This window comes from Carassius carassius, chromosome 32, assembly GCF_963082965.1.
Source record: "Carassius carassius chromosome 32, fCarCar2.1, whole genome shotgun sequence".
Classification (NCBI taxonomy): domain Eukaryota; kingdom Metazoa; phylum Chordata; class Actinopteri; order Cypriniformes; family Cyprinidae; genus Carassius; species Carassius carassius.
Genome location: NC_081786.1, coordinates 25849416 through 25861662, shown reverse-complemented (window position 1 = coordinate 25861662; position 12247 = coordinate 25849416). Strand labels below are relative to the sequence as shown.

Sequence of the window (12247 nt, the reverse complement as noted above, 5' to 3'; positions counted from 1 at the left end):
AATGACTACATCACTCAGCCTGAAGACATCCAGCTGTATATCAATGCAGCACCTTCCACTGGATTTGGCAGGTACTACGGCAGTCGTTGGTTCGCTTCCGAATGGCCACCCGAGTTTAGCCATCTCGTTCAGCAATCAGTCTCGCCCTCATCCACTCTTCATGAAATATATCCAGTCATCATTGCAGCAATCCTTTGGGGGCATGAATGGTCTGAACACACTATACTTATCCACTCTGACAACTCCGCAGTAGTCAAAATCATTAATAAAAGCAGATCTCGTTTCATCATGCAATTCGTCCACAGACTGACTCTAATATCTGCTCAACACCAGTTCGTAATACGAGCTGCCCACATTCCGGGCTACCGCAATAACATAGCTGATTCTTTGTCTTGTCTTTCTTTTCAGAAGTTTAGAATCTTTGCTCCAGAGTCAGACATGCTTCCCACGCCAGTCCCACTGTTTTCAACTACGATCTTCAACTAAATCCACATCTGGAAGACCTTTCACGTGCTACGCGAGAAGCTATCCTCAACGGTCTCGCCCATAGGACTCTCTCCACCTACCTAACTGGATGGAACTGCTTTAAGGCTTTCCACTCCTACTACCAACTTCCATTTCCTCTAATAGACACTTGGTCAATCTGCAACTTTGTCACGCATGCTCATTTAAAAAAAAAATCAGAACCTCCACCATCAAGTCTTACTTATCAGGAATCAACTTCATCCACAAACTTGCGACCGGCGAGCAATGACACTCAATTTCCCATTCCCATGTTTCCATGTTATTTAAAGGGCTACAAAAACAAGAACCAGCCACCAAAGCTAATCCCTTGCCATTAACTGGCGATCTCCTGAGCCAATTTATCCTCACATTGCGCTCCGGCTACTCGAGTCCTTCAATAGACCGAACATTACAATGCATGTTTCTTTTCGGATTCTTTGGCTTCTTGAGGTGCTCAGAATTTGCCCCTTTGACTTCTGCTTTCAATCCAGTCATTCATCCCAGCCTCTCCGACATCTCAGCTCACACTCCAGAGTCTCTCACATTCACTCTGAAGAAAAGCAAAACTGACCAATTCGGAGAGTAATTTCCCATCTACATATTTCGCTTCAACTCCTTCCTCAGCCCTTTTGAGCCACTTTTGGAGTATGTTGCTTCTAGATATGCCAATAATTAGACTCCTCAAGAACCTCTCTTTCTCAACGAAAAGGGGAAAATGGCCACAAGCACTTTCAAAAGGTTCTCAGCACCTCAGGCATATCTCCCGAACACTACTCAATACACTCCTTTCGGATCGGAGCAGCCACAACGGCCGCCAGCACAGGCATCTCGGATGAAACCGTAAGAATCATGGGCTGCTGGTCATCGGATGCATATCGTCTCCACATCCACAACATTCTCAATGATCTCTATCAAGCTCAAGCCCACATCAGTTCATTCAAACCTTTGGGGGTCTTCTAGTAACCTAACGCATTATCTACAGAGACGAAGCCCCCACTCTGAGTCTCCCTAACAAGACACCCTGGTCAGCCAGTTCAGAAGAATCATTACACCCTTTCTCATCCTTTTTCCTCTAAACCTGACTTGATCCTAATAAAGTTTTATCTGCATGGTTGTGGCGTGGCCTGTTGTTAATGAAAAGTTTATTAGATCCTTAACCCACTAAATTACTGAAAAAGTTGTTACCTGAAGCAGACGAACGGCTTCTCAAGATTATTAACTATATTATTATTAGTTATCTTTATGTCACATCCCAAAACCATTCAAGCTGGCAGTTATTAAGCTTCTTATTAAAAAAACACAACTAGATCCAAGTGAACTTTCAAATTATAGGACCATTTCAAATCTTCCATTTATGTCAAAAATTTTTGAAACAGTTGTGTCTGCTCAATTGTGCTCCTTCCTGCAAAAAAAATTATCTGTATGAAGAATTTCAGTCAGGTTTCAGGCCCCACCATAGCACAGAAACTGCACTTGTTAAAATTACAAATTACTTGCTTCTTGCGTCAGATCAAGGCTGCATCTCATTGCTGGTTTTACTTGATCTTAGTGCTGCGTTCGACACCATAGATCATGACCTACTCATAGATTGATTACAAAACTATACAGATATTCAAGGGCAGGCTCTAAGATGATTTAGATCCTACCTGTCTGATCGCTATCATTGTTTATTTAAATGGGGAGTCATCTCATTTATTACCAGTAAAATATGGAGTGCCACAAGGATCCGTCCTAGGTCCTCTGCTATTTTTAATATACATGTTGCCCCTTAGTAATATTATTAGAAAATATGGGATTAGTTATCACTTTTATGCTGATGATACTCAAATATATATCTCAACGAGACCAGATGAAACTTCTAAATTATCTAAGCTAATAGAGTGTTAAAAATGTAAAATTATTGGATGACCAATAATTTTCTCCTATTAAATTCGGATAAGACAGAGATATTACTTATTGGACCAAAAAGCACAGAATCTAGTAGACTACAGTTTACAACTAGATGGATGTACTGTTACTTCCTCTACAGTAAAAAATCTGGGTGTTATATTAGACACCAACTTGTCTTTTAAAAACCATTGCATTCTTCCATCTTAGAAACATTGCCAAGCTACGAAACATGTTACCTGTTTCTGATGCAGAAAAGCTAGTTCATGCATTCATGACCTCTAGACTGGACTATTGTAATGCACTTCTAGGTGGTTGTCCTGCATCTTCAATAAACAAGCTACAGGTTGTCCAAAATGCAGCGGCTAGAGTCCTTACCAGGTCAAGAAAATATGATCATATTACCCCAATTCTACAGTCTCTGCACTGGCTACCTATTAAGTTCTTTATCAGTTACAAATTATTATTACTTACCTATAAGACCCTAAATGGTTTAGCTCCTGTGTACCTAACTAGCCTTATACAACACTACAATCCATCACGCTCCATGAGGTCACAAAACGCTGGACTTTTGGTAGTTCCCAGGATAGCAAAGTCCACTAAAGCAGGTAGAGCTTTTTCGCATTTGGCTCCAGTACTCTGTAATAGCCTTCCTGATAATGTTCGGGGTTCAGACCCACTCTCTGTTTAAATCTAGATTAAAAACACATCTCTTTCGCCAAGCATTCAAATAACGATTTTGACAGAGAGATGAAAATTTCAGATGGCACTTAGGCTTTTAGATCTGAACTCTTCATATAGAGTTGTTTGGTGTGGTGATAAATTAAACGCGATGCTGCGTGGATGTCACAATCGTGGTGTGGTCTATGGAGCAGCCTGAAATGTGCATATAAAGCAGACACGCTCCCTCTGTCAAAATCGAGGGGTCAACGGTCTGTCAATATAAACTTCCCTCGTTCACTTCACTAAGTGGAATGTACTTCAAAATGGCAGTGGGGATTCCCCCAAGGTGAAGTGTTTAGGGAAGTTCACAAGTGTGTGTCTAAAAGTGGTGTGGAATGCAGCCTAAATCAGTTTACCTGACAGAGTGAATGAAAACAGGCAGCACCGGATGCAAATAAACATCCTTAGGAAAAACACAGATGTGTAAACATGCGTTTCAGGACTTTGTGAGACTTACAGTATATTGACTAATAGCGCAATCTGCTGTTTTGGAAGACGAAATTGCTCCATTGCATTTGTGAGAAAATCTGCCTGCACACATTTGTGAGAAAGCAAAGTTTTCGTCACATACACACACACACATATTTATATATGCAACACACAGTACATATATTTGTTTTACCTCTGCATTTTCTCTCAAATTGATATATGTGCACATTACTTTTAATTTGTTTTCCTTTGCAAAGCGGATGACATTATGACAGCAACTCTAGGGGGCCAATCTTTGTATGCCGCTAACTCTGTTAGCTGGTTTTGATTGTTGATGATTTCACCTGATCTTGGATTGGTTGGTTCTTCAAAGCTCATCCCCGAGTTGATGTCATAGCAACAGGTCCGTAATCTTAAACTTGCTTGGAAGCAGGCTTATTTCATGTAAACAGAATTAGACTGCATCTTTTTAAGCAGAATTGATACTTAAAATAGGTCCCAGCCACTGCTACTTTATTAGAAAAGGGACAGTAATTTAAAATAATTAAAAAAAAATGTTTTTTAAATAATATAATAATGTTGTGTAGTCTATAAAACTACAGACACAGTTTTACTCACTGAAATATTTATTAATGATAAAATAATTATTTATAATTGTATTGAAGTCTTACACACACGCTATACAGTTAATCTGAGCCATGCATTAATTTGAGTGGTGACAGCTAACATGGAGTGGTTTGATGGAGTGCAGAAGATCCATATAACTTGATCGTGTCCCTTAAGAAACTTTAATTAATGTTGTCACGTAACAAATCTGTTTCAAAGACAAAATTAAATAAATTGCTAATTACAACATTGAAATAAAAATGTAAACCCTGTACAAATACTAGAAATTGTGTATATAAATAATTGAGAATCATATAAAAATGTTTTAAATAAAATAAAAACAGTGCACATTTCATTGATCTATTACACCTTTTATGTAGTTTTGTTTGCTTGGCTGTTTCCTTACAAAAGTCCAGAAATTTGTCAAATTTTTTATTTTTATTAGATGATGGCGTTAAGTTGCTGTCTTGCCGCCAGCCAATCGCTGCATTGCTGACCATAGTTTCAAGTATTGATACATCTGCCTTTTCGGGGAACACAAGAAAGCGCAGTTATCTCAGACAACTTAATCCAGATATTTTAATCAAATCTGCAAATTAATTTGAAGAACCAAATAAACCAAAGAGATGTGTGATCACAATTAGAAGATCTGGCATCTTTCAAATGATCTCAGATGTATTAAGCGAAGTACAAAGAAAGGGCCCCTGGATGAGCTTTGAAGAACCAAACAATTCAAGATCACACCAAATAATCAACAATCAAATCCAGCTGAGTTATCGATGTACGAAGAAAGGGCCCCCTGATCTTCACTGCCCTCATGGCAGGATTGTATATTGTTCCCACAGTGATTCTTGCAATGTAGAGTGAACACTCAATAAAGAAAGTTTCTGGTTAATGTTGTACCCTTGGTTTCCTGAGAGCACTCTGTAGCGTTTGGTCTCAGATTCTGATGCAATTGTCACTCTCGCTGCATTTATAATGCCTGTGAGCTTGTCAGGATTTGCATAAGTAGCGATAATTGGCCAGTGTAATGAACTGGCATTATCCTATAAGGTTTCAGGAAATTGGAGAAGGGAAGGAGTTCCAACAGTGTATCTTGCAATGTCTCATTCTTGGTCTTAGAGAACTTGAGGTTAAGACAGTAATCGGAGACATTTTTAGGCTATATTTTGGATATTAGCCAACATCTGTAGCAGAGCTGATGTTATACGGCCCATTCGGTGTATGTATGCAAGCTTTATTTATTTTGCGAAATATTAGTACAAAAGTTAGTGACAGTGTTCATATGCATACTTTATGCACACATTTGTGCCTAGGCATGCTTAGTGAAAGAGACCTAATCAAATGTAATGTTTTAGAAATAAACAAGTCTGAAAAAAAGAGACGATAAATTGTGGTTTAGGCATAAAGTAAGACAAGGATGAATATAGAGCTTTATAAGACCAAAAAAAAAAAAAAAACCATTCTGGATTGTTCTTGGTGCATGTCTCGCTCTACTTCAGTTCTTTTCCCTCCTTTAGGTACCCAGATCCTTGTTTCTGGCTACTGATATAGTGCCTTTCTTAATGCTGGACTAAATTTGGAATTTTACTTTGAAGTGGAGCTAATCCATAACATTATGCTTTGGCTTACAATTCCACCTTTTTTATGACATTTACAATTAATCAATTAATAATTTAAGTTTTTTAAATTTAATTTTTTTTTTGTATTAAAAAAAAAAAAAACTGTAGCCATCTGCACAGAAATGATGAAACCCAAGAGGATATCTACATGGAAAAAAAGAGAAAGTGTGTTTATCTATCTAAGGGGAGAGAGAGCAAGAGAGAGAGACAATAGCACAGTGTAACATCAAGGAAGTTTTTTAGCATTTTGTGCCCTTGCAAATGGTTTGTAGTGGTCATAAAAAGACACTAGAATATTGTTACAGGCTCTATACAGTGGAAAACATTTCACTATTGTTCTTCAACAGTCAGCCATTGTGCATTGTTTTTTTTCCTCTCACAAATAGACTTTACTTTTGTAGCGGCATTAAAAGAAAAAAAATGTAAACAGCATCAGTTATGTACAAAAGAAGCAAAAATTATAATAAAAATAACAAATAATCAGAGTTATATGTTGTTTGGTATGATGCATAGATGTTGCTCAAAGATTTCAGGATAACAGTAGTTTTGCGGTAGGTTACATGTGTCTTTGTAATAATATTTTAGAACATTTTTTATGGACATCCAAAGCTAAATCTAATCATATTATATTATTATATTTTAAGAGAGCAAAAAGCACATCTGATAAATCTGCAAGTTAGCTATCTGAAATATGAAACAAACTGCCTGATCCCAAAACAGTTGAAACTGAAACAGTATGAACATCTCTGAGAAAAACAAAATAATAATTTATGAAATCCCACAAAGATGAAAAAAAAAAGAGATGGTACCATTATAATGTGTCCAAGGTCCCTTTTTCATAAATATCAAATTAACGTTATAGGGAGAATATACACACTGTATAAAGCATAGAATAAAATAGCAGTTATATACACAACCTTCCCTGATCAGTTAAGGCCCAAATGTAGAGGGTATGCAGTCATTGCAAACATCCCTTAGTCTACTAGATTTAAAAAAAAAACAACAACAACAAAAAAACATTCTCTTTATGTCAAATGCAAAACAAGCATCCTGACACTTATGTAGGCCATTTAATTATGTCTGCACTCATATAGAAAGAGAGGCAACTATCTATCATTTTCATTTTGTAGAACAGTCTTTAAATACATATGAACATAACTCCTGAATCCTCCCAGAGGCATCTTGTGATCAAAGTCCTTCCTTTACAGTACACTGTAAAGTACACTGTGGTGACATGTTCATGAAAAAAGGAAGTTTGGAGATAACTCTGTTTCGGCCTGAGCTGGACTGATGTTTCAAAGCATACCAAAGCCCTCACTCCCCTCACTGATGGCCAGTTTCAGCAGCTTGTGGAGCTCCTCATAGGAGTCATATGTTGGGAGGCACAGCTGGTTAAAACTGGTTAAAACAGAACAATGTGGGAAGAGGGGTTAAACATGCAAGCCTAATATAAAAATATAACTTTTAATGATAAGATGCTTCTAACAAAACTTTATTTATGTTGCTAGAAACATTAATACAATTCATTTAAAAATATATATATATTCTGTAAAAAGTCATGATAGTTAAGTAAATAATTTTTTTTTCTAATCAAATTTCAACAAGTGCCAAAACCTTAAAGGGGACCTATTATACAAGAATCACTTTTATAAGGCGTTTGAACACAATTGTGTGGCCATTGTGTGTGAATACAACCAACCTATCTATAATGGTAAAAATCTACCCACTCATGTTTTTTTTTTTATAATCCCAATAAATCATAAACAGTCCAGATTCCAGATTTTCCCTATGTACACATCATTGTAGGGAAAAGTCCCGTCCATTTTTGATGCTCTCTATCCTATTTGCATAAACACAGCCTTAGAGAAGCAGCAGTCTGCCATTACTGTTTTCTTGCTGATGCTGCTGGTCAGCGCCAAAGAGACGCTTTTTAGGATGCTCAAACCAACATGGGAGTCTCAATAGACTCCCTCTTGAAGCTCTGCCCTCTTCTGAAAAGGGGGCTGGGAGCACCAGCTCATTTGCATTTACAGGGGCATAAAAGGTCACCTTTAAAATGAATATTAGTAATTAAATAACAACATAAATGAAATTTGCCTTTTAAAGAAAATTATAGTTAAAGTTAGGGGCACAAAGTTAGGACACTGACACAATTTTCATCATTTTGGATCTGTATGCCACAAGAATAGAATAAAAATGAAACAATGAAGATGAAATTAAAGCACAGACTTTAAGCTTAAATTCAAGGGGTTAAACAAAAATATAACATAAAATGCTTAGAAATAGAACTATATTATGCACAGTGCCCTCATTTTCAAGGGCTCAAATGTAATTGGACAAATAAATACAATGATTTTGTTTAGAGTCCTTTGCTTGGAATGCCTTAAGTCTAGAACTCATGGACATCACCAAAGACGGGTTTGGAATAGCCAAAAATGGGTTTTGAGTCAATTGTCCAATTACTTATGGTCACTTAAAAGGGGGGAGGTACATATCAAAGAGTTGTAACTCCTTAATCTTTCCTACAATTTTGATAATTCTCTCAAAACAAAGCTCACAGTGTTCACTTCAAGCATATATTCATTATGTAACTGTAACTTGAACATGTTTTGGTCAACAGCAAAAATAACAAAAAATGTGCCTTTGTACAAATATATATGGACCTAACTGTATATCTCTGTATTATTTTGGTCCTTCTGTGGAAGTAAGATGATGTTTGATGTGTGCACTTACCATGTGTGTGCAGTGGGCAGCGTGCTGTGTGTGGGAGCTGCTATAATCTGGAAGGACGGGCAAAGCGTATTAAAGCCGCCAGGTGGGAGCTGCGAGGAGCCAGTGGTGAACTGCAACAAACGTGCCAATTCTTCCTGTGTGAAGGATGACACCACAGCCCAGAACCATTTCATAACCTAAACAACAGAACAATCGGGATGAGCTCACTGTAACACTTTCATCCCCTGCTGTGATCTCTCAGCATATTATTGTGAAGTCAAACACATTCCAATATCAAGTCATCATATACAAAAATCTTAGATATGTACAATAATTAACATTGGATATCATGTTAATGTGAATACAGTGTTGAAAAAGTGTTTGCCTCTGGCTGAAGGGCGGGGTCTTAAAATTAAAGATGAAAGATGCAACATAATGCCTGCTGGGCTCACTCATACTTCATTAAATAAATAAACAATTAATTATGCTGAAATACATAATACATGAAAACATTTTGATGTTATATTATTGATTTTTTATGTTGCTAAGGGTGTTGCTCTGTGAAACACAAAACCATTGGGTGAAGCGGTCATATCCATAGACATATAAAGGGTGAATTCCAAACAGCTTTTTTGCGCCACAAGATTAGTTTGAAAAAGTTTAATAGTAAATAAGACAATCAGACAATATTTGAATAAAATAATACAAATATTTATTTGCAACAACTGATGGAGTGCTGAATGCTGCACGCGCACACACACTGTATTGGTCCAAACAACTTGTCATAACTAAAAAAAGATATAAAAGATCCCTGATTCCCTGACTATTTTGAGGTTGTAATAAGTCATTGTAAAATTCAAATTATTTCTCGGGAAATTACCTGAATAGTTGTTTTTAGTTTTATTTTGTCATTATACCATTATTGAGATCAGTTATCCACCAAAATCAGACTAAATGTAAATATAATTTATAATAAATAATATAAAGTTTACATGATTCTTATGAATTCTGAGCTCATTTTATAGATAGCTTATGAGCTAATCTAAGATAGTCTTCGGTGCAATGCAGTGAGCCAGAGGACTGACAGAACAGATTAGGCTGTCAGAATCACAGACTCATCTCTGAAGTGCAGATGATTAGAATGCTTATCATATAATGGTATAATTTGGTTAATTTTTATAACTATGGTGTACTGACAGTAAATTTGTGAAATGCTTATAGATGATTATAGAGCAGTAAATGTTTTTTAGACCTCAGTAAAACACATTTTCATGTTGCCAGATACAATTATTTATATTTTCGTCATTTGATTAAATTATTTAAAATAAATATGTATTTTTTATTATAATAAAACATTTCTATAAAGACATTTATTGTTGGTATGAACAATACAAAATATTATAAGCATAAGGTTAGGAGGCAACACATATTGAAATAAACTGTAAAAATTAAAAGGTAAAGAAAAATGCTTCACCATAATATCTTCACATTCAACTGAAATTGTCCTGACATCCTGTGACATGATTTAAAAAAGCTACAATGAAGGTGTTGAAGAAAGAAAAAGCCATTTGCACATTGTAAAACATTGTGCACATTTCATGTAAATTACATTATACAGGTGCATCTCAAATTAGAATGTTGTAGAAAATATAACGTTAGCGTTTAACTTATTCTAATTCGATTGCGGTGTGTTTCCCACATAATGACCGCGTAATTGGGCCTTTCACACAGGACGCGGTATGCACAGCGCTTGCCGCTGGGTTCAGCGTTGCCCTCGCTAGTCCTGCTGATGAGAATTAAGAGAGAAGCAAGGAAGAACAATTTGGTGAATTCGGGCTGGTTACGTTACTCTAACGCTAATAGCTTCCTTTTTAGCAGGCCCCTTAAATGCTTGCTATTAACTTGTTTGAAGGTGGTTCTTCTCAAAATTGACAGCGGTGTGTTCATGACACTAACGTTAACCATTCAACTTCGAATTGATTCCGTAATATTCCGGTAATAGTAGGCAAGACGATGTTCTGTGAGAGCAAATATAGTGTAGTTACAGTAACTACAGTAGGTGCGTCAAAAATGATTAAACCAGAGGGGACATGTAAATAAATGTGAGCTGAACAAGCTCTTTTTTTTTTTTTTTTTTACATATTGTTTCAAAGCAGCTTTACAGACATAACAGGAAAATGTTGAAATAATATTGTTAAATATAAGTAGGTAATACCTATTGCTTGACAAATAAAAAATATATATATATTTCTCATTTTTGCCTATGTAGGAGATCCCAGTTTATTATTATTATAATTCTAATGATGACATGAGTAATGATACATGGTGATATTATTAATACACATGCTTATTCTTTCTCTGTCTGTCTTTCTGCCTACAGATGGCTGAAAAAGGTGAATGCTGTAGCAGCAAAGTGTGGGACTACTTCTGCAAATACTTTAACTTTAGTATTATAATTTATTTAATGTACACACACAGACTGTTAAAACCAGCTTCAACTGGAAAAAAGTAAAAGTGTTAAATGTTTAAAACCAGACTGTTTTTTGATCATTAAAAAATATATACTTTTGATGTGCAATTGTTTAGTCATTGAGACTGTAATCTAAGGTCCATTCTGGAAAATGGTTTATACAGCCCACATACATAGAACAGGCAGATATTTTGCTATTGAATGTTGTGTAAGTGCAGTTTATAGGAAATGGGTCTAATATCCAGATTATTTTTAAAATCAAAATATCGGCTTATAAATCGGCTCTTTTCGAGTTAATATCGGCATCGGCCCCCAAAAATCCATATCGGTCGGGCTCTAGTGCTGACTCTCTCCACATGGAGATTACATAATCAGGGAGTATTTGCTTTCATTTAGAATTGGTCATCAAATTATGCTTTTTAGCTTTAGCCACTGCTTTTTAGTCATGCTGTTTTCTTTTTAGCTTTTGGCTTTTAGTCATCGTTTTCAGCCATACTTTTTGCCGTTACTTCTTGCATTCTTTGGGCGCTGTTTCAGGTTGCTTCGGTCTGCACGCCCACTGCTACTTAACGCCACTAAAAGAAGAAACGCCACCTAGTCTCATCATTCTTCTACTTTAATTTATTTTCTTTCTGTTGAGAGTTTCGTGTTCCGAGTTACATTTTGCCTAATGACATGTCTCCGAGTCTGACCTCGAGTGCCCGTCTAATAGTCCACAACTTCGCATCTTCAGCCAACACCCAACGACTGGCTGAACTTCCAGCCAATCAGCAACCTCTGGAAACCCGGTTCTCGGCAAGGATGAGAAAAAAGGGAACCCTGGTGCATTTAATATAATTTTAATTTCATTGAGAAACTCAATGCGAGGGTTAATTAGGAGATTGATGGTTGTTCATGTCTAGGCAGTTTCACGTACTGCTATAAACTCGGGGTTTCACATCTTCATTCTCTTAAACTCATTCTTTCCTCACTTTATCTCTCCCTGCAAATTATATAAATGTGTGAATATGTGTGTTCATGTGTTAGATTAGCTTATGTCTTAGTCCAATATCCAATAAAGCCTTATGTTTGAAAAGAGAAGTATCTTGTGTTTTGTGCTTACAAGTTAATGTCTTAAACTACCGATCTTGTTACTGTGATAGTAAGCAGTGTTTTCACTATACTTTGGATATTAATATCAGTTGCAAAATTTTTGTTATAAGGCTCATTCAATGAATCACTGGACATCTCCATGATCAGTCGGAAAACAGTGATTCTGTTCAAATTCCCTATAAAATCTTAAATGATTCCCTTT

General features: G+C 36.3%; 1 protein-coding gene across 2 annotated transcripts in view; it reads right to left on the bottom strand.

Annotated features, from left to right (window-relative positions):
* Positions 1-6762: 6762 nt before the first annotated feature.
* Positions 6763-12247, bottom strand: part of arel1 (apoptosis resistant E3 ubiquitin protein ligase 1) — a 58269-nt gene continuing 52784 nt past the window's right edge. For both annotated transcript variants that reach the window (XM_059520838.1, XM_059520839.1), the window contains exons 21-22: positions 8505-8680; positions 6763-7169 (exon numbers count right to left, since the gene is read on the bottom strand). In XM_059520838.1, the coding sequence (XP_059376821.1) occupies positions 7067-7169; positions 8505-8680 (279 nt within the window). In that variant the 3' untranslated portion in view covers positions 6763-7066. The remainder of the gene's footprint in view (positions 7170-8504; positions 8681-12247) is intronic.